The 23,135-nt window shown below is 42.5% G+C and overlaps 1 protein-coding gene across 2 annotated transcripts in view; it reads left to right on the top strand.

Moving 5' to 3' along the window:
- ODAD2 (outer dynein arm docking complex subunit 2) overlaps positions 1–22,911 on the top strand; it is a 53,874-nt gene extending 30,963 nt beyond the window's left edge. The window contains exons 10-16 of one of the 2 annotated variants that reach the window (XM_060192645.1): positions 7,004–7,150; positions 7,714–7,923; positions 8,840–9,082; positions 9,656–9,766; positions 10,572–10,726; positions 11,624–11,866; positions 22,627–22,911. In XM_060192645.1, the coding sequence (XP_060048628.1) occupies positions 7,004–7,150; positions 7,714–7,923; positions 8,840–9,082; positions 9,656–9,766; positions 10,572–10,726; positions 11,624–11,866; positions 22,627–22,759 (1,242 nt within the window). In that variant the 3' untranslated portion in view covers positions 22,760–22,911. Of the gene's footprint in view, positions 1–7,003; positions 7,151–7,713; positions 7,924–8,839; positions 9,083–9,655; positions 9,767–10,571; positions 10,727–11,623; positions 11,867–22,468; positions 22,595–22,626 lie in introns of those variants that run through there. The other variant, XM_060192646.1, reaches the window with a different exon arrangement.
- The last annotated feature ends 224 nt before the right edge of the window (positions 22,912–23,135 follow it).

The raw sequence follows: 23,135 nt of genomic DNA, 5'->3' as shown, positions 1-23,135 counted from the left end.
AAAGGCACCTCCAAGTATATCACTAAAAATAAATAAATAAATAAGGTTTGGTTGGGCCGGATGGTGGTGCACCTGGTTGAGTGCACATGTTACAGTGCGTAAGTACCTGGGTTCGAGCCCCCGGTCCCCACCTGCAAAGGGAAAACTTCACAAGTGGTGAAGCAGGGCTACAGGTGTCTCTATCTCTCTCTTTCTCTATCTCCACCTCCTCTCTCAATTTCTCTATTCAATAAAAATAAAGATAATAAAAAAATTTTAAAGAACCTAGGAGAATGAAGAAAAGTTTTTTTAAAATTATTATTTATAAAAAGGAAACACTGACAAAACCATAGGATAAGAGGGGTACAACTCCACATAATTCCCACCACCAAAACTCCGGATCCCATCACCTCCCCTGATAGCTTTCCTATTCTTTATCCCTCTGGGAGTATGGACTCAGGGTCATTGTGGGATGCATTATGGGAGTGCAGAAGGTGGAAGGTCTGGCTTCTGTCATTGCTTCCCTGCTGAACATGGGCATTGGCAGGTCGATCCATACTCCCAGCCTGTCTCTCTCTCCCTTAGTGGGACGGGGTTCTGGGGAATTGGAGCTCCAGGACACAGGGGTTGCCTGTCCAGGGAAGTCTGTTTGACATCATGGTAGCATCTGGAACCTAGTGGCTGAAAAGAGAGTTAACATATGAAGCCAAACAAGTTACTGACTAATCATGAACCTAAAGGCTGGAGTTCTTCTTCTAGCGTTTGCCCTTCTTCCGTAGCCAGTCAACAGCATCAGGTTGAGCCTGATGGAAAGTTTCGAGACCTCCTTAGAATCTGGAGAGGTGGCAGTCGTTGACTATGTGGGTCATAGTCTGTCTGTAGCCGCAGGGGCAGTTTGGGTCGTCTCTGGCTCCCCAGCGATGGAACATAGCGGCACACCGGCCATGGCCTGTTCGATAGTGATTGAGGAGGGCCCGATCATAACGTGCTAGGTCAAAGCCGGGTTGACGCTTGCAGGGGTCTGTGATGAGGTGTTTGTTCTTTACCTCAGCTGACTGCCAACTCTGTTTCCAAGAGACTGGAACAGAGAAGTTCAGTGTAGGCGTAGGGGACCAGATTGGGTGACGAGACCTCAAGCGTTGAACAGGGTGGGCGAAGATATCCGCGTATATTGGCAGGTCCGGTCGAGCGTAGATGTGGGAAATGAACTTAGATGGTGCCGCATCCCGACGAATATCTGGCGGGGCAATGTTGCTAAGAACTGGCAGCCATGGAACTGGGGTGGAACAGATGGTTCCAGAAATTATCCTCATGGAGGAATATAATTTGGAATCGACCAAGTGGACATGGGGGCTACGAAACCATACTGGGGCACAGTATTGTGCAGTGGAATAGCATAATGCCAGAGATGATGATCGTAGTGTGGAAGCGCTCGCGCCCCATGAGGAGCTGGCCAGTCTTGCAATGATGTTATTCCTCGTGCCCACCTTTGCTGCAGTTTTTATGAGATGTTCGTGAAATGACAGGGTGCGATCGAGAGTAACGCCAAGATAGACTGGCTGGGCTTCATGCCGGATTCTCGTATCGCCAAGCTGCACATTAAGCTCACGCGAGGCCGAGGCATGGTGTAGATGGAAAACAGATGATACCGTTTTTGCAGTGCTAGGGATTAGTCGCCATTTTTTACAGTAATCAGATATCAGAGACATGTCTTTCGTGAGTGTTTCCTCGAGGATGTCGAACTTGGATGCCTGAGTTGCACAGCAGATGTCATCGGCGTAGATGAACTTCCTTGAAGATGTTTCTGGGAGGTCATTGATGTAAATATTAAATAGCGTAGGAGCCAGAACAGAGCCCTGGGGGAGGCCACTTGAGACAAGTCTCCATCTGCTAGACTTGTCACCCAGATGCACCCGGAATCTTCTGTTTTGGAGAAGAAACGATATAGTGTTGGCCACCCACGGAGGCAGGCATCTTGAGATCTTGACTAGGAGACCACGGTGCCAGACCGTGTCATAGGCTGCTGTGAGATCAACAAAGACAGCACCCGTCTTTAAATTCTTCTGGAATCCATTTTCAGTGTAAGTTGAGAGGGCCAGGGCTTGTTCGCAGGTAGATCTTCCTGGGCGGAAACCAGCCTGGGCGGGTGATAGGAATTTCTCTGTAAGATGAGAAATACGTGACAGAAACAGCCTCTCAAGGAGTTTGTAACACATGGGGATGCATTGGATTGACCTTCCCGTGGTGCATCTCATGAGTACCCATTCATTGGGGAAACTGACGATCCTTCCTAGCCGACTGAATCCACATGGATCCCAGTCACTTTCAAAGCCAGCAACAAGGCTGGAGTAGTGCAGATGAAGAGTTGGTGGGGGTTGGGGTATGTCTCCATTTTGTAGATAGCTAGTAGGCATATTTTAGTTATATTCCAAAGGGCCTGTGGCTGTACTAGTTTTTTTTCTTTTCTTTTCCCCCTGAGACTGAAATCTGATATGCAGGTGGATCCAAGTTATTAGTCTTTGTGTCAATAATGAAATAATCTGGAAAGAGTCTAGAAATGGAAAAATAAGAGAATGTGAAACAAAGCAGGAAGCGATTGTGCTAAGTATATAAGGAGATGATTACTACCTGAGAAAATGGGACCCAGGGGTAACAGGCCAGCAAAGGCCTCCATCACACACAACAGGGACACTCAGGGCAGTTGCGGCTTCTCCAGCAAGTGGGGTCTGGTATTGGACCCTTCTGCTTGACTGACTGGTAGTGTCGGACACACCAAGTGACATCTTTTTCACCTTCTCATCGTTCTGGAATCTGAAGCCACTGCCTAAAGACTCCCTCCCCGACTTACATTTCCAGACTTCTGTGGCAGTGCCCAGCCCTGTTTCAACTGCCTCGCATGGAATACTCAGGCTTCCTCTAACAATAGAAGCTCAGAACAAGAGCTGGAGAGTTAGCTCACCACAGCAGACACATGCCCTGCATCTTGGCTGCGTTTGGCTCAGGTTCAAGCCCCAGCACCGCATGCAAATATAGTTCCGTGCCGTCTCCTCTTTCTCTGTCCTTCTCTTTCTGTCTCTTGATCTGAGTGATAGAGGCCTGGGAGTGGTGTTACGTGTCAGGCCCCAACTTTCCAAAATAATAATAGTAAATTGATTAATTTTTTAAGAGAAGAAACATATAATCCAATAAAACTTTTGTACACGATGTAAAATAGTAACATTTAATAATTCAGAGAATGCACCCCACTTAAAAGTTGTTTTTCTGGTTTTCTTTGTCCTGTGTCATTTAACATTCTCCTGTGTGGCTGCTGTTTTTCTTTCTTTCTTTCTTTTTTGTTTTTTCTCCAGGGTTATCACTGGGGTTTGGTGCCTGCACTATGAATCCACTGCTCCTGGAGGTTATTTTTTTCCCTTTTGTTGCCCTTGTTGTTTATCATTGTTGTTGTTATTGCTGCCATCGTTGTTGGATAGGACAGAAAGAAATGGAGAGAGGAAGGGAAGACAGAGAGAGGGAGAGAAAGGCAGACACCTGCAGACCTGCTTCATTGCTTATGAAGCGACCCCCCCCCCTGCAGGTGGGGAGCTGGGGCTTGAACCAGGATCCTCACTCCGGTTCGTGCGCTTTGTGCCATATGTGCTTAAGCTGCACCAACTGGCCCCCAGGTTGCTATTTTTCTACAAGAGGCGCCACAAATACAAGTGTGTGAAGGTCCTTTGTCCCACAGTGAGGGAGTTTGTGAAGTTGACAGGAGCTAGAGGGCTTGTTATGTTTTAAAACCAACCGTGTTCCCCACCCACAGGGGAAGCTTCATATGCAGTGGAGCAGTAATGCAGTTGTCTCTCTCCCCTTTCTTACCCTTTCTCTGTTTATCTGTGTCTATTGAATAAAAATTAAACTCTGAAAAAATCAATAAATAAAAACAACAGTGGGAAAATTGGTGGCAGGAGACAGTCTCCTGATGTTGAGGAAAAGACACCAGAAACTGTAAGAGCAAAGCTTGTTAAGTGCAAATAATAAAGTCAAGGCTCTTGTAACTTTAAACTGAATCTAGCATATAGAGGACAGCCTAGAATTACCTAGGGGGCAGAATTAGTGGGAAAAAATAAAATCTGTCAGAGTCCCCAAAGACAGTGTGGGTCACACCATTTTTAGAGACAGAGAGGGAATTTTCTGGAAAGGAGGATGAGAGAAAGCTGAAGTCTAAATCTTTCCATCTTCACTTAAGGTGTTTGCCCTCTACAAATTTCAGCTTCTTCTTTTAATCTTTATTTTTTTATTTGATAAGACAGAGATAAAGTGAGAGGGGAAGGAGAGATAGAGAGGGGAAAAGGGAGCACTGCTTCACTGCTCCTGAAGTTTCACTTCACTACTCCCTGCAGATGAAGACTAGAAGCTTGAACCCGGGTTCTTGTGTGTGGTAATGCGTGCACTCCAGCTGGCTCCCTCATTTGTCTCTTATTTGAAAAGGAGCATCTTGTGTTGAATATATAACAGGGTGAATGAGTCTGTGATAGGGGGTTGGGCAGCTGGAATAGGATTTCTGTTTTTGGTGCTTAGTCTATAAATATCGTCACATGTAACATTTATAGCAATATTAAACAATGACTAGCAAGTGAATAAAGACGTAATTTGAAGATATCCTCTCTCAAAAAAATAAAAAAGATTTATTTGGGGCTATCAGTGCTATGTGTTGAGGTAGACATACAAGACTGTATTTAGAAAGCACCTTTTATAAAAACTGTTCATTTTTGGGTCTGGACAGTGGGTAAAGTACACATGGCGTGAAGTGGAAGGATCCTGGTTTGAGGCCCCAGCTCCCCACCTGCAGGGGGGTCGCTTCACAAGCGGTGAAGCAGGTCTGCAGATGTCAGTCTTTCTTCCTTTCTGTCTTCCCCTCCTCTCTTGATTTCTTTCTGTCCTATCCAACAGCAACAACAGCAGTGGCAACAACAACAATAACAGCAACAGGGGCAAGAAAATGGGGAAAAATAGCCTCTAGGAGCAGTGAATTTGTAGTGCAGGCACTGAGCCCCAGAGATAACCCTGGAGGCAAAAAAAAAAAAAAGGAAAAAGCACTTCATTTTTAGGAGCCAGGTGGTGGCACACCTGCTTGAGCACATATTACAATGCACAAGGACCCAGGTTCAAGCCCCTGCTTCCTACCTGCAGGGGAAAGCTTCATGGGTGGTGAAGCAGTGTTACAGGTGTCTCTCCTTAGCTGCCTTTTCCCTCTTGATTTCTCTCTGTCACTGTCTGATAAATAAATACAATAAGATAAATAGACAAAGAAACTGTTTATCCTCTTCACTGGGAACTACTGCTTTTGTGTTTTATGCACCAGTCAAGCCCCCCTGGAACGCTTAGGGTGGAACCTTCTCAGTAGTGGTGAAGAGTGGGCTGTGTACGTCAGCAGATGCTCACAGCATTCACTGTTGGTGGGCATTGCTTAAGACTTCCTGTGACAAATTCTGATCTTGATTTCCTAGTAGGTCTGTTTCACTGATCAAGCTTTCTATCTTCTAAAAAAAACTCTCAGGATTTTTTTTTTCAACCTAAAGGACCTCCTCCCCACTCCTCTCCACCATAGACGCTGCTATGCACAAGCCTCTGGGATCCTGACCTCCACTTACAGCGGTAGAGTTTCCATTTATCTCCACCTGCTACCCACTGGGCTCATCTTCAGGTCTTCATGGGGTTCCCTTCCCTGTCCCAGCTCACATGCATGACTCCACCTACTCATGGCCCTAACATGGGTTTCTTTTAATTCCGTGTTATTGGGGGGCTCAGTGGATTACAGTACAGTTGTTGACACGTGGGTACAATTTCTCATCTCTCTTGTGATAGGTGTCTGCAAAGCACTCTCATCCCCAATTTATATCCCCTCCGCCATCATGCATCAGAATCCCAAAGCCCCCTCCACCCTCCTTCTCCAGAGTCCTCTGCTCTGGTGTAATATGCCAGACCCAGCGCAAGTGTTTGCCCGTCTTTGTTTAAGCTCCACCTATGAGTGAGGTCATCTGGTATTTATCCTTCTCTTTTTTGGCTTATCTCACTTAACAGTCCTTCAGGATTTGCCTCAACATGGGTCTTTTTTTTTAATATTACAATTTTATTTATTATTTAATAGAGACAGAGAGAAATTGAGAAAGTACACATAGGGAGAGAGAGACAGAGAGACACAGGCAGCCCTGCTTCACTACTCGTGACGTTTTCCCCCTGCAGGTGGGGACCAGGGGCTTGAACCCAGGTCCTTGAGCATTATAGTGTGTGTGCTTAACCAGTTGTGCCACCACCTGCCCTCCCCCTCTTTTTTTTTATTGCTTCCCACGTGACATCCTTTTCTGGAGAATTTCCCTGTTCCAGACTATTCTAAATATGCTTACATATGCTCTGCGTGGTGCTGTGCTCTGTTCTGGAGCTGGGGGTGGGGTCCCTATATCCCTTGCTTGATTTGTGAAGGCTGTCCCTTGGCTCTGTTTAATGCACTCACACGGCCTAAGAGCTTAGCCATTTAAAGCAGGCAGTCTACCTTTAAATGTCAACTCTTTTAATTGGAATAATGTTTTTAAAAAATATTTATTCCCTTTTGCTGCCCTTGTTGTTTTATTGTTGTAGTTACTATTGTTGCTGTTATTGATGTCGTTGTTGTTAGGACAGAGAGAAATGGAGTGAGGAGGGGAGAGAAAGATAGACACCTGCAGAATTGCATCACCCCCTGTGAAGCGACTCCCCTGCAGGTGGGGAACTGGGAGCTCGAACCGGGATCCTTACTCCAGTCCTTGCACTTGGCGCCACCTGCGCTTAACCCACTGTGCTACCGCCCAACTCCCTGGAATAATGTTTTATGCTGCTCCGTACAGCCTTCTTGGGCTTCACAACTCTGCAGTGATCCACTTAGTAAATTCCAGCCCACTCAGAGAGCTGAAAAAAAATATGAATGTACCGTCTGTGGATGAGCCGTTTTGCAAAGGAGTGTGGTCTTAAACCACCCCCCCCCTTTTTTTGTGATGATGTGTCTCCGCAGGGAGGAAACCAAACTGCCACGGTGATCGCACTGTGCTCCATGAAGGATTTCAACTTGGCCCAAGAGACCTGCCAGCTGGCCATCAGGGACGTTGGAGGCCTTGAAGTTTTAATAAATCTGCTTGATACTGATGAAGTCAAGTGTAAGGTAAGTGGGTGATGCAGTGGAGGAGGGAGATGTTTGTTCATGGCACCCCCTGGTCCTCAGCTTTTGGTGTTCCCTGTTCCTGTTTCTTCTCTTTGGCAGCCGTTATTACTGATAACCTGCTGCTGTCAACATCAGCTGCTCTTCTTTCTCCCTCTGGGCTTTGCCATCGGTCTGTGCTTTTTGGATGATGGGTGTTTGTTACAGAAAGGAAGGAAAATACAGAGGCTGGTGGTTCAGGAGGGGGCGCAGTGGATAAAGTATTGGACTCTCAACCATGAGGTCCTGAGTTCAATCCCTGGCAGCACATGTACCAGAGTGATTCTGGTTCTCTGTCTCTCTCTCTCCACGTATCTTTCTCATGAATAGATAAGTAAATTATTAAAAAAAAAAAGAAGAAGAAGAAAGAAAATGCAGAGGCTGTGCATAGCACCTGGGAATAAAAACTCTCTTTAAAAAAAGAAAAGTTAATGGGGGGGTATCTTAGGTAGACTAGGAATGTTAAAAAGCAGAGTGCCAGTTTCATAGTACACGTGCTTTCACCTGTAACTTTTTTTCTCACTTAGATTGGTTCATTGAAAATCCTGAAGGAAATAAGTCATAATTCTCAAATCAGACGTAGTATTGTTGACCTTGGGGGCTTACCGATTATGGTTAATATACTCGATTCGCCACACAAGAGTCTCAAGTGCTTGGCAGCTGAGACCATTGCGAACGTTGCCAAGTTCAGAAGAGCCCGCCGGGTGGTGAGGCAGTACGGGGGCATCACCAAGCTGGTGAGTACTGAGTACCATGGGCGGCCACTCAGGCATCACCTCCCACCACCCCTTCCTGGACTCTAACTGGACACCGAGGGTTCTGGGAATCTCATGTGTGTGCTCGTGTGTGCACGTGTGTGTGTGTGTGTGTGTGTGTGTGTGTGTGTGTGTAACAAGACCTTGAGATTTTATTTTTCTCTCTTCTCTCTCTATATATATATTTTGCCTCCAGGGTTATTACTGGGGCTCAGTGCCTGCACTACGAATCCACTGCTCCTGGACGCCATTTTTCTCATTTTTGTTGCCCTCATTATTGTAATCATTGTTATTGCTGTTGTGGTTGTTGAATAGGACAGAGAGAAATTGAGAGAGGAGGGGAAGACAGAGGGAGAGAGAAAGATAGACACCTGCAGACTTGCTTCAGTACTTGTAAAGCAACCCCCCCCCCCCCACAGGTGGGGAGTTTCGAGCTCTAACTGGTATCCTAATGCCAGTCTGTGTGTTTCGCACCATGTGTGTTTAACCCGTTGTGCTACCACCTGGCCCCCTCATTTTTCTGTATTTACAATGGCAAACAACAAGAAAATAAACTTGACCCCCCCCCCCAGTTTTGGAGCAATGTAAGTTTTCAGAAACAGCTGTAATGCTCACCTGTGTTCATAGGTAGGTGTGTGTGTGTGTGTGTGTGGTGTGTGTGTGTGTGATGGCGAGGGCCTGGAAGAGGCAGCTGGTCTGTGGGTACCGAAGGCCCTCCCAGTCAGGTGACCTCACCACGAGGCCTCTCCTCCAGGGAGTCAGAGCTCCACACACTAACTCGTCTCACTGTTAGTTGGGAGAGTGGCAACACGAGCCCAATGAATAACTGGCAGCATATCTAAAATGAGCAGCATTTCATTTTGGAAGGAACTCCATGTCTACTGTGTCTGTTCTCCAGGTCGCTCTCCTTGACTGTGGGCAGAACTCCTCAGAGCCAGCTCAGTTGAGTCTCTATGAGACCAGAGATGTGGAAGTAGCCCGTTGTGGGGCCCTGGCCCTCTGGAGCTGCAGCAAGAGTCACACAAACAAAGAAGCCATTCGCAAAGCGGGAGGCATACCTCTGTTGGCTCGGCTGCTGAAGACATCTCACGAGAACATGCTGATTCCGGTGGTGGGCACCTTGCAGGAATGTGCCTCTGAGGTGCCAGGATCTGCTTCTCTCATCTCTTGTCACTGACTTTGCCTTACTTGAAAAATAATTTGAATAGTTTATTTATTATTTATTGAATAGAGGCAGATAGAGATCTAGAGGGAAGGATGAGAGAGGGAGGGAGGGAAGGAGGAGAGAAGGAGAAAGACAGAAAGACATCTGTAGACTTGCTTCACTGTTTGTGAAGCTTCTCCCTTACAGATCAGGACTGGGGACTTGAACTCGGATCTTTGTATGCTGTAGCAGGTGGGCTCTACTGAGCATGCCACCAGCTGCCCCAACTTAAAACATAGCTTTTAAGGTTCTTATTGACTGCTCAGAATGTTCTCTGTCCAAGTCAGCCTTCTGTCGGAGAAAACTTAACTAAGAGAACATTCATTAAACGGTACCTTTATGGTATCTTTTTGAGTGGTGAGTAAACCCTCAAATATTTAGTTCAGCCAGCAGTTTAGGCTGGGATGACTTTCTTAGTTTGCTACGAAAGGCCATTCTGTGTAGTAACCATGAATAGAAAGTGGTGTCCGTGCACTCTGCATACAGAAATACTCACACTTGTCTCCTCAGGAAAACTACCGAGCTGCCATCAAAGCAGAGAGAATCATCGAGAATCTGGTCAAGAACCTGAACAGTGAGAACGAGCAGCTGCAGGAGCACTGTGCCATGGCCATCTACCAGGTACCAGGGCGCCCGGGCCGCTCGGTGATGGTCTCCTTTGCTTTGGTGCAATATGCCACAGCCAGGCCCACTTTCACTTTCTGCTTTTCCCTTCCTGTCTTAATATCCTTTCCTTAGAGGAGACTAGTCCAGATCCTATGGAATTGGATGTGTCCTCAACGGCTTCATTGACTCTTTTTATTTTTGCCTATGCCAAATCTGCTATCCTTCACTCTATAGGCAGAGAAGCTCGGTCATTTGGAAACACCAACGCTGGACATTTTAAAGGTGGCAAAGACAGACGGATAAACATGTTTGAGTACACATCATTTGTTATTGTGATAACACTCTATTAGGAGCCTAGAATCTCGACTGGGCAGATTATTCATCTCTCAGATTGGGGAGCAGGGCAGTTGTCAGTGATTGAGGATCTCACTGAATACTCATTCATCTGTCTCCTCTACTGTGTTTACTCAAGATTCAAATTGCATCACTGTAAGTCACTCATGCACGCAGCCTTCTAGCTGCCTCACTGACCAGCCTCTCTGTCTCCTCTCCATAGAAGCTTAAACCACTGCAGAGTTGGCTTGGGAGAATGGCCACATATGTAGAAACTTGTAGACATTGCCAGAGCCACATGGAGGGCAGAAGGACACTGTCAAGAGAGCTATCTGCACAGAGAGGGACTGTGTCTTACCTGAAGGCATCTTCTGAATATGGTTCTCTGAGACGTTTAACAGCAACTCGAATAGCGTGCTACGTAGCAACTGCTGAACACCTGATAGGCCTCGATCACTGACAGCCTCTGATCTGCCTTTCCACACAGTGTGCTGAAGACGAGGAAACCCGGGACCTGGTCAGGCTGCACGGAGGCCTTAAACCCCTGGCCAGTCTGCTCAATAACACTGACAATAAGGAACGGCTGGCTGCCGTGACAGGAGCGATATGGAAATGTTCCATCAGCAAAGAGAATGTAACCAAGTAAGAGCAGGCTCTCGGGGGACCTTTGACCAAAACACGTTCTTGTAATTTAATGTGATTGTGTTATATATATCTTATCTTAAGGCATCAATTCCAGGGCTGCCCCTAGATGTATATTCTGAATTAAATTAGTGGAATTAAGTAGAAACTTAGAAAAGTTTCCTACTTCCTATACCACCACCTGGAAATAGTGAATTTCAAATAGGATTTCATCCAACGTAATGGATTTTTAAACTTTATGACCAACTGCTGTATTTTATTTATTTGCTTGTTTATTTATTTATTTATTTATTTTGCCATCACTGGGGCTTGGTGCTGGCACAGTTCCACTGTTTGTGATGGCCACTTATTTTTTTCCTTTTAACTAGCTGGTAAGAAACAGAGGGAGAGACAGATAGAGAAGGAGAAACAATACCACACCACACCACCACTCATGAAGCTTACCCCCTGCGAGTGAGGCCGGGGGATCTCAACCCAGGTTCTCACACACAGTAACGTGCGCTCTACCAGGTGAACCGCCACCCAGCCCCTGGTTTATTTTACTCTTCAGATTTGCCCATTTGTGTATGTTAAACTCACCCCCTTAATAATAAATGCTGAGCCAGCTCAACCTGTCTCAACCTTTCTTTCCTGAATGAGACAAACTGTGTTTGTCTTTGCTTTGCTCACATAGCCCAGTGAACCCTTCAGTATAAGGGAACCTCCAGCAAGGGGGATGAGAATAATATCTGCACCATGAAGTTGTAAGGGCGGGATGAGCATGTAACTGACATGGGGTCGTTTTAGCTATCAGCATCATCACTGTCAGGATCATGGTCAGCCCACTTTTTATCAAAAATAATGCCGTTCCCCCCCTCTCACCCTCCTTTCTCCTCTCTTTGGCTCATGATCCTTTAGGTTTCGGGAATATAAAGCCATTGAAACCTTAGTGGGCCTTTTGACTGATCAGCCAGAAGAAGTGCTTATAAATGTGGTTGGCGCACTGGGAGAGTGCTGCCAGGAGTATGAAAACAGAGTCATTGTCCGGAAGTGCGGTGGCATTCAACCACTTGTGAACCTCCTTGTTGGAATAAACCAGGCTCTTCTTGTCAACGTCACAAAAGCAGTTGGCGCCTGTGCCGTGGAGCCCGAGAGTATGGCGTAAGTGATCCTAGAGACTGAGGGGTTTTGTCTGAGACTGTTGGGGGGTAATGCTTGGTAAACCATTTCTTCGCATTTATAGGCATGAATGATTAATAAGTGAAATGTGCTTACATGTAAATAGTGTCAGGTTACTAAATCAGCAAGCCAATTTGTTTCCTTGAATGAGCTGGAGGGCATATTGGAAGGACTTAAAATAACTAGTAATGCAAGGACCGGCATAAGGATCCCGGTTTGAGCCCCTGGGTCCCCACCTGCAGGGAGGTCGTTTCACAAGCAGTGAAGCAGGTCTAAAGGTGTCTGTCTTTCTCTCTTCCTCCTCTGTCTTCCCCCCTCTCTTGATTTCTCTGTCCTATCCAACAGCAATAACAATAACAAGGGCAGCAAAATGGGAAAAAGATGGTCTCCAGGAGCAGTGGATTTGTAGTGCAGTCCCAGCAATAACCCTGGATGCAAAATAATAATGATAAAAAAATTTAAAATAACTAGTTATTCACAGAAACAAGGAAGGGCAGAAAGGGAAACACACACACACAGTGAAACTTGGACTGGGTGTGGTACATTGCCCCAGTGCAAAGGACTCTGGGGAAGGGAGAAAAGAGAGGATGGCATAGACAATGATGTCATGGCTGGAAATAGGACCAGAAAGCTGGATCAGGGAAGAGAGTAAGTAGCTTCCAAATATGGGAAAGGTATATCAATACTGTTGACTGAAGTCCCTGATCTCTTAGTACTTGGCCTCTGTTGAGTGTAGAGACAGCAGCTTTAAGTTCTCATTGAGCAAGCGAACTGATTGCATTAAGCATTATGAAAGAAAGAAAAACAATTGAAAGAAGCAACAACTGGGTGGAAAGTAGTTACTTTAGTTCCAGTGGAAGTGGAGGAAAGAGAGAAGAGGAAAGAGATAATGTTTGAACCAGGCCTTGAAATATGAGGCGCCAACCCAGTGGAAGAATATTGCAGACAAGACCTGTGATGGGATTGAATTTGGCTTGAGAAGCAATCTTGAGATTCCCTTACACCTTCCATATGGATTTTACGGTTGTCTGCTTTGCTGGCAGTGTCTTAACAGTGTCTTCACTGTCTTAACTGTGTCCCAAATCATCTTCTCTCTTGGGGACTACTAATTTCTCAGTATACTGGATTTCATTTGTATACACTTAAACTTACTCCTGCAAAGGTCCCACTTATATCTTGTATTTCAGATTTAAAGGCTTCCACATGAGTTATCACCAGGTTATATAGTTGAAAACTGAAAAAAAAATCCTTCTAAATATTATAATTACTTTTCATAGTATACCTTTAAATTATTTTCGATAAAACTATACTAATTCACTTTTCATTTGAACCCATGCAAAGGAAGTATAGAGAAAACAGCTATGTGCTTTTCTGAAAAAGCTCCAAAAGCTTCTTTAAAATGCAGGATTCCAAACAAAATTATAAAAGTCACACACAGTCATTAATAAATATCAGGTCTCAAGGACATTCTGATTAATTTGAGGAGACATAATTTCTAAATAATGGAGCAGATGATATGATAATAAATAAGCATGTGTTGGTTAATATCCATAATGTGAAAGAGAGAGAGAGAGAGAGCCAAGGTAGGAGGGGAAAAAAAACCATATGCCCCCAAACAAGGAAACAATAAAAATTGTATATCTTAAATGTTAAACACACCTGCAGAATACTGTGAATTATTATTGACCTGTAATATACTGACGTCTAACACATGTGTCTTCAGACCTCAAGCCTCCCCCCTCAAATAAATGTCATAGTTTTGAGATGCACAGCCAACATATTTTTCAAACAAAACAGAGATTAGGGGAGCAAATGATCCCTGGAAGAAGTGAGGAATGTCCTATCAGATGCTGAGGTTTACATCATAAAACATCGAGATAAGTGGGGCCTCAGGAGAAATCATATGGACATGTCATTTTATATTGTCTGCAACAGTCTTCTGGCCCAAAGAGACTGCTGGAGATGCTTTGGAGTGAAAGGGATACCAGAGACAATGATTGCCAGATAATAGCACAGTGAAACTATAAACTTTGAGAGATTTGGAGTGAGCAAGATTGACGAACTTAGTGATCAAAACTGAGTGGAGGTATGTTTCTAAGGGCAAATGGAATTGCAGGTTTGGGTAGGATTGTGTTTGAGGCAATTTCGCATCACAAAAGGAAACCTATAAATTCAGACAAATGATTTTCCTACAATCACAAGACTGTTAAGACAGGATATGAAATAGCCAAAAGAAACCACATCACATTTTTTCCGAACTGTCTATTGATATGTCAGTGTAAAAAGAAAGAGGCTACCGCTCGGAAGAAGCATAAAGTCGATTGAACTAAAGGCCTGGTGGCTAGCAACAAAAGAAATATAATGAACACAACTACAAAACAAGGAACATGGTCTTTAGGAAATATAAACATTTTAAAAAATACCAAAAGTTTTAAGAGAAGTCAGTAGACGGTTCATTTCTTTGTTTTTGCTAGTCTTCTTAACTTTGACCCATTATTCATATAGATGGCAGTGAGCTTATCATATTTTCCTTTCTTTCCTCCACTCTCACCCCCCTTTAAATTATATTATTTCTACTTGTTGTTATATATAACATTTGAACGCTGTTATCCCACCCTCAACCTTACCCTTGTTTTAATCTTAGATGGACTTAAGTGCGTGTTGAAATGTTAACCATCGCTTATTTTCTGATTTCACAGACATACTCTGATTGTCTGGAGCTCATCTAGTAGAAAAGTTAAGAAGGGTTCATGGCTACAGAATTTCCCAAGTTCCTACTTAGTGAGAATGTTCTTTCTTTTTTGTTAACTTTATAGAGTTATGACTGACAAAATAGTTGTGTGTATTTAAGAGTACAGCAGGGCCTTTTAGTATGTTTACCTGGCATAATGGCTACCACTATCAAGTTAAATGACATAACCAGCAATCCACATCGTTACTGTTGAGTTTTTGGTGTTGGGAAAGCACTTAAGGAAGGCCTGTCCTTTAGCAAATTTCAAATCTACGATACAATGTAGCTGTTAAACTTGTCATGCTGTACAGTAGACAAGTTTACATACTAATTATGGAAGATTTGTTGCCTTTGTTCTTTATCTCCCTTTTAGAACTCCTGACAGCCTAAAGTTGAACATTTCCAGATTCCACATACAAGTGATATCATGTGATATCTATCTGAGTTTTTCTCACTTCCCTTATCATGCTTTCAAATTCATTCGCAAATCCTGAAGCAGGAGTTCTCTGTGTTAAGAGTGAATAATTTGCCACTGTATATGCATGTCGTCATTTCATCATCCTCTTACTCTTCGATGGACACTCTAATTGTTTCCACACACTGGCTACAGTAAACACAAGAATGCAGATGTCTGTGATACTGATGTCATTTCCTTTGGCTGTATACTCAGAAGTAGGATTGCTGGGTCACATAGTTGTATTTTTAGTTTTCTGAGGAACCAAGTAACTGGTTTCCGTAGTGACTACACTGCTTTATGTTCCCACCATCAGTGTGCGAGGGCTCCCTTTTCTCCATGTCCTTACCAATATTGCCTCCTCTTTCTGGATAATCTCCCTTCGAATAGGGAGGAAAGCTGCACTTCATTGTGGTTTGGTTTTTATTTCCCTTATGATGAGTGCTGTGCGGTGCTTTTTCATAAACCTGGCCGACTATTTGTATGTCTTCCTTAGAGAAATGTTTTTGCAGTTCCTTTGCCCATTTGTTGTTCAAGCTATTTGCTCTTTTGGGATTGAGTTTTTGCATTTCTTATATATTTTTATTAACTATTTGGTATATGTTTATAGACTATTTTCTTTTAGTCTACAGATTGCCAAAATGGGTTGTTTTGATTTGATTTGATTTGAAACTTTATTGATTTTTTCCCTCACCCATGCAGAAATGCATGTGTCTAGCCAGCTGCTTTTCCCATAAATACTGAGAGCAATCAAATACTTGATCACTGTGAACACTGAATTACTTAAATGCTGCTCTGCTATTGCCTCCTCCTTACTTTTTCTTTTAACACTTGACACTAGCCTAGTTCTTTTGTTTTTGTAGGTCATTTATCTTTTCACTGAAGATCTTGAGGACTTTTTATTTATCCGGATAATCTAATAATTGTACTTGTTTGTATCAGTGTTAAATGCTCCTAACCTGAAATGCAGGTCATATTAGAAAGTCAAGTCAATTTGTTTTTTCTCGAAGGTCAAATCAAATTATTAAAAAAGTTTTAAAAATTATTATTTTTTATTTTGGATAGAAACAGAGAGAACTTAAGATGGAAGGAGGGGAGCTGGGCGGTAGCACAGTGGGTTAAGCACACATGGCACAAAGCACAAGGACCGGTGTAAGGATCCTGGTTTGAGCCCCCAGCTCCCCACCTGCAGGGGAGTCTCTTCACAAGCGGTGAAGCAGGTCTGTAGGTGTCTATCTTTCTCTCCCCCTCTCTGTCTTCCCCTCCTCTCTCCATTTCTCTCTGTCCTATCCAACAATAACAACAACAATAATAACTACAACAATAAAACAACAAGGGCAACAAAAGAGAATAAATAAATATTTTAAAAATTTAAAAAAGACGGAAGGGGGAGATTGATAGAGAGAAAGTAAGTCACCTGCAGCACTGCTTCACTGCTCTTGAAGCTTCTCCCCTGCAGGTAGGGGACTAGAGGCTTGAACCTGGATCTTTACACACTGTAATGTGTGTTAAGTGTTCAACCATGTGTGCCGCAACCTTGCCCCCTAATTTTTCTTTATATATAGAAAACTGTGTTGTCAGAAGCCCCAACAAACTGTCACAGTAATGAGGATGGGTGTTTTTTTTTTTAATTCAGTTTACTCACAGTTCATAATGATTTATTTCAGTCCCCTCCTATGCTTTTATACAAAGTTCCTGGCATCCATATTTCAAAACTTGCTAAAATCATAATGGCATAAGCTTTTCATTACTTCAAAATAAGCCGAAAATCTGGAGGTTAGCTCTCAAGTTATATATGTCTACTTTTAAAAAAGAGTTCATTTTCATGTTGTTTTTTGTTAGAAGATAATCAAGAAATATTTCTGTTAATATCCTGTTCATACCCAGAATTCTAAGAAATTGTACATAAGTTTACCTACATAAATACGAATTTCCTATAGTCCATCCTCTAAAATAGTTTCCTTCCACACACTGTAAAATAAACATTTGTTGAACCTGTTGTTACATGGTCTAGTGTTATGTGATCATGTAATGAAAGACTTTTCTATAAAACATATGCACAAGGATAGAATTAAAACTTGCCATGGAATCTGTAACTCTAAATTTCCTGTCTTCTGTGGTTTAAACATAATTATGTTACATTTACATAGTTAAAAATTTTTTTCTTATGTTAGCTTTATTTGTTCTTTTTAGAAAGGAGAAAAAAGTAAAGCCAGGCTTGTTTGTACACAGAGAGATTTAATCTCTTTGTGGCTGTCCAGACATTTTTTTTTTTTTTTACCACAGAACCAGTTTTTGGTGACCTTTTAGGATTCATGCAAAGCATAAAATAGAATATGTTTTCTATGTTTGTATATGTACTGCCGAAGCGAGCACCGTTTTCCATGTTTGTATCAACAAGAATTATTTCTTATTTTTTCATTTTGTTTTTTTGTCTATATAACATTTAAAAAAAAAGCACAAGGAGTTAACTGATACCTAGATGTCAAGTAAAGCATAATTATGTGAACCATTTAATCTTCTGAATCTTCATTTTTTCATTTTAAAGCAAGCACTGGAGATTTTGTTTGAGGATTATGTCGATTTCTTTTGTCATGTGTGGAACATCATAGCTCCAGGCCTACTTTTCCAGATAGACTGAGAGGGAGCCTGGTGGCGGTGCATTCAGTTGCCATGTGCAAATACCTGGGTTCAAGCCCCCGGTCCCCACCCGTGAGGGAAGCTTCATCAGTTGTGAAATAGTGCTGTAGGTCTCCCTCTTTCTCTCAATCCCTACCCCTCAACTTCTCTCTGTCCTATCAAATAAAAGAAGGAAAATAAAAGGAAAAAAATGGCCCCTGGGAGCAATGGATTTGTTGTGTAGGTATTGAGCCCCAGTGATAACCCTGGTGGAGGAAGGTAGGAAGGTAGGAAGGTAGGAAGGTAGGAAGGTAGGAAGGTAGGAAGGTAGGAAGGTAGGAAGGTAGGAAGGAAGGAAGGAAGGAAGGAAGGAAGGAAGGAAGGAAGGAAGGAAGGAAGGTAGGAAGGAAGGAAGGAAGGAAGGAAGGAAGGAAGGAAGGAAGGGAGGGAAGGGAGGGAGGGAGAGAGACAGGGAGGGAGGGAGGAAGAAAAAGGAGAGATGTTGAGGGAGAGAGGGGGAAGGCATTGCAGCAGTGGAGCTACCTCCAATGCAGTTGGGGCCAAGTTCAAATCTGGGTCTTGCTCATGGCAGAACAGACACTCTATCCAGATGAGCTATTTCATTAACCTGAGGATTATGTAGATTATGTGCTTCCTTGTTCTATATCTCAGCCAGCCAGTTGTGCAGTGTGTTTAGTTGAGTAGCTGAAGATATGGGCTATTCAGTACTATCCTGCCATTAGGTAGGAAAATAGAGAATAGGGCGTTTGCAACAAAATTAACAGACTCTTGTAGACTTTCAACTTGTAAAGGGTAATGAATGTAAAGGAACATGCATACCGTAAGTTTCCATATGGGTAAGTTACTGGGAAGCCATGAAACATGACTGCCATCCAACACCAGGGAGAACACACAGTATCAGTTCCCTAAAAGCTTCTCAGAAGCCTTCCAAATCCATCACTCTTTACTCTAGAGGTTTTGGTGATTTGAAGAATCTATATATTTATATAGATGTATTTATATATTCTAGTTACAGGTCCACTGTTTGATCTTGGTGCTGTGCATTAATTTCTTTCCTGGTCAACATTAAGACTATAGTCTGAGCAGAAAATTTTAATTTGAAAAAGCTCAATTTCTATTTTTCTTTCACTGCTACTGGGTTTTATTTCTTATGTCCTGTTGATGTACCTCAAACTAATTTTTAAATTTTCTTTAAAACAAAAAACATTTTGGACCCAGTGAAAAAGCTCATTGAAATCCAGGGCACTGCTTTGTCTTGTGTGCGGCCCAGGTTCAAGCCTAGACCCCACCACATTGAAGGAGACTTCAGTGTTACAGTCTCAGTCTCTCTCTTTGTGTGTGTGTGTGTGTGTGTGTGTGTGTGTGTGTGTGTGTGTGTGTGTGTGCGCCTGCCTCACTATCTCTCTGTCCTTATCTAAAAACCAAATAACTAAAAATTATTTTTATTGTGAGAAGGAAGTAAGAGTGCTTATTGCTCAACTCAGTTACATATGGTTCTGGGGGTTGAACCTAGGCCCTATGTAAGCAAATCCTCTGTTGTACTGCTGGGCTTTCCAGAACTCTTCTCTTCTAGCTCTCTGCCCTGGATTTATAAATGTGGAGTGGAAAGGAAGCTGGAGTCACTCTTTTCTTCTGATATTGCCAGCAGCATGCGTTAAAAACACTGTCTCTCTGAACATGGGCGTTGACTGGTCGATCCATACTCCCAGCCTGTCTCTCTCCTTAGTAGTGTGGGTCTCTGGGGAAGCGGGGCTCCAGGACACTTTGGTGGGGTTGTCTGTCCAGGGAAGTCTGGTCAGCATCATGCTGGCATCCGGAACCTGGTGGCTGAAAAGAGAGTTAACATACAAAGCCAAACAAATTGTTGAACAATCATGGAGCTAAAGGCTGGAATAGTGCAGATGAAGTGTTGTGGGGTACTCACTGCAGACTCTTTTTGTACTTCTGCTTTCAGGTATATATTTTGCCCTGGTTTATGGACATGTGTGAACATATGTTCTATCTCGGGACCTGGTCTATATCTAGGTTTGGGAACTTTATTGTCAGACCTTCCACCTTCTTCAACCCACAACAACCCTGGGTCCATACTCCCAGAGGGTTAGAGAATGGGAAAGCTATCAGGGGAGAGGATGGGATATGGAGATCGGGTGGTGGGAATTGTGTGGAGTTGTACCCTTCCTATCCTACAGTTTTGTTAATGTCTCCTTTCTTAATCAATCAGTCAATCAATAACTGTCTCTCATTTGATTGGTCAGGGAGGGCCCTTAGTTGAAATTCAGTTGACTGTGTAAGCGGGCCTAGTTCAGAGGTCCTTTTCTCATCCGTATATTTTTCTGCCATTATGCACAGCATACTCTCTTGGTTATTGTAGATTACAAAGTAGCATGTGTTCTCCAACATTTTAAGATGTGTTTGACAATTCTAGATATTTTGTAATTCTATACAGATGCTAGAATCATCTTGTCTAAATATGTTTAATAACTTTATGGCATTTTAATATATGTCAGGAATCTGTAGCTGATTTAGGGGCAAAGGAAATCTTAGGGATATTGTTATCATTCCTGACAAGCTGTCTGCCACCCGCACTTTTAGATTTTCTTTCATTTCTCTCAGCAGTATCTTGCAAATGTCAAAGTCGAACTCTTAACATTCCTTTCATTATGTCTTCCCTATGTATCTATGTGACTGTGATTGGTAATTATTTTAAATTTATTGTTCAGCTTTACAAGCAATGATAACCTTGTTAATTTCATTCTTATACATTTTTGTAGATTCCATCATGTTTTTTAAAAAGATTTCATTTATTTCTGTGAGAGGTAGAAATACATAAAGTGCCAGTGAGAGTCAGAAAATGAGAGAGAAAGAGAGAGAGAGAGAGAGAAAGAGAGAGAGAGAGAGATAAAGAGAGAGAGAGAAAAGAAGAAGAGAGAGAGACCAGAGTACTGCACATCTGCTCAGCTCAGGTATGTGGTAGTGCTGGAGATCAAACCTTTAACTTACGGAAAAGTCTAGTGCTCTACCTCTGTACTCTCTCCTAGCCCCCCAGTGTGGTGGTGGTGGTGTTTTAACATGGAGTTATGTTATGTGCAAGTAATGACACTTTATTTCTACCCCCCCAATTGTGAAGTGTTCAGTATCTTTCTTTACAGACCCCATAAGCTGAGAATTGAAGCTTTACTTGCTCTTGGAGCAATGCTAACAGAAGGCCTTTGCTTTGGAGAACCATTTAGGTAAACTGTGTGTTCAAAGTTTTTCTTTTCACTTTTTCTTATTGCAAATCATTTTTTTAAAGGCAGTGTATACACCATATAAAGCTATAGTGACCACAAGCTATTTGCATTATCTGTTGTCTCATAAGATTTTGCAAAACTGATGTCCTTCTGGAAACCTTTAGAATAATGCTGTCTCTCTCTCTCTCTGTTTTTTTCCTGGCCAATTCATCTCAGGTAATCAAGAAACATAGGGTGTTTTTTTTTAATGTCAACTTTCAAGAAAGAATTTGAATGGCATTTTAAGTTAGGAGTATTTATTCTATCTGTGGCTAAAATCCTACATACGTTTAACTTGATTTGAGATTTTAAAAGTCAAAAGTGATTTTGATGTTCTTTATCTTTTTTTTTTTTTCATCTGCTTTGAATTTAAGCTATCTTTCAGAACAAAGCCATGTTTGTACAGCACATTAAGTTGTGTTTGGCCTCCTTTTGCACTGCAAGTCCTCAGTGGAACTTAATTCGAGGTTATGCTCCCAGGTCTGATTGATATATAAACAGAAGACAGATGGTGTAGAGATGACTCTGATGATAATTCATTTTTCAGCTAGTCATGAAGATATTTTGATTACAGTGTGTTTAAGCAATTATAACACAGTCTGCAATGTTAGCCTTGCTGGGAAGGGAACACATGGAAAACAAGTTACGTGTTATTCGTGCCCGACAAAGGATGCTCTGTAGTATAATGATTTTAATTCCTAACACTAGATTAGGACTGGGGGCGCTTAAAATATGTCATACAGTAAGGTAAGTCAATTAAACACAGACCAAATAAAGGAGGTAATTGCACCGTTTTGAGGCATAAATATTTGTTTTGGAAAGTATCTAGATGTTCCTATATGAAAGAAACCAGTATTCTTACATTTTGGTGACAGTCTGTGTACAGCTAATTAAAAATTACATGAGTTGATTTTAAGCTTATGTGAATCATAACTATCATGGAGTTTGCTTTCCAGGTTCTAGTTTAAAAACCAAAACCAGAGAGCTAATGATTCAATAGCACCTTAGATCCCTGCTATTGGTAGTTTTGTTAAAAAAAATCCCAATCACAATGTCATCACTTACAAGGTGACCCTTTCACAATGTAAGTAGATATCAAGTATTAAATTGTACATCTAAAAAAAAATACTAGTCTGCTTCAAAATAAAATTCCATGCAAAATGTCACAAGTGTAACAGGTAGTTAAAATAGTTTTGAGTCGCCAGGTCAATTAAAATTTCATTTCCCTGTTCTTTTTTCTTTGATTTAATAATGATCAACAAGACCATAGGATCAGAGGGGTACAATTCCATACAGTTCTCACCACTAGAGTTCCATATCCTACCCCTTCCATTGGAAACTTCCCCATTCTTTATCCCTCTGTAAGTATGGACCAAAGATATTTACAGGGTACAGAAGGTGACAGGTCTGGCTTCTATAATTGCTTCTCTGCCGGACATGGGCAGAAGCAGGTTGATCCATACTCCCAGCCTGTTTCTGTCTTTCCCCAGTGGGGCAGGGCTCTGGAGAGGTGGAGTTCCAGGACACATCGGTGAGGTCGTCCGCCTAGGGAAGTCAGGTTGGCCGTCATAGCAGCATCTACAACTTGGTGGCTGTCATTTCCCTGTTCTAATCAGAGTGTATGCTACTATCTTTGGTTTCACAATAGGATAATTGACCGCTTGGATGGAGTTCGCTTGTTGTGGTCCCTTCTGAAAAATCCTCACCCGGACGTCAAGGCCAGTGCAGCTTGGGCCCTCTGTCCCTGCATTGAAAATGCAAAGGTAAAAAGTGTCTGCTAATCAGTCTGTTTTAGAAGCTCTGACACTGTGTCAAACATTGTCAACACAGGTCACTAAATGTTCTTCACTTACTGTGATCAAATTTATCTGGCGGCATAAACCACCAATCTTAATCAAATAAGTCATTAAATAAATTATTACCAATAAAGTAATTTTTAAAACTTAAAAAGAAAAAAATACCATGTTAAGTGCACATAGTACTAAGCTCAAGGACCCATACAGGGATCCGGGTTCTAGGCCCCACTCCCCACGTGCAGGGGGGAAGCTTTATGAGCGGTGAAGCAGATCTGCAGGTGTCTGGTTTTGTCTCTCCCTCTCTCTCTCCCACTCCCTTCTCAGTTTCTCTCTGTCCTTTCCAATAAAATGGAAAAAATGG

This window comes from Erinaceus europaeus, chromosome 6, assembly GCF_950295315.1.
Source record: "Erinaceus europaeus chromosome 6, mEriEur2.1, whole genome shotgun sequence".
Taxonomy (NCBI): domain Eukaryota; kingdom Metazoa; phylum Chordata; class Mammalia; order Eulipotyphla; family Erinaceidae; genus Erinaceus; species Erinaceus europaeus.
This window is presented reverse-complemented; position numbering and strand designations above follow the sequence as displayed.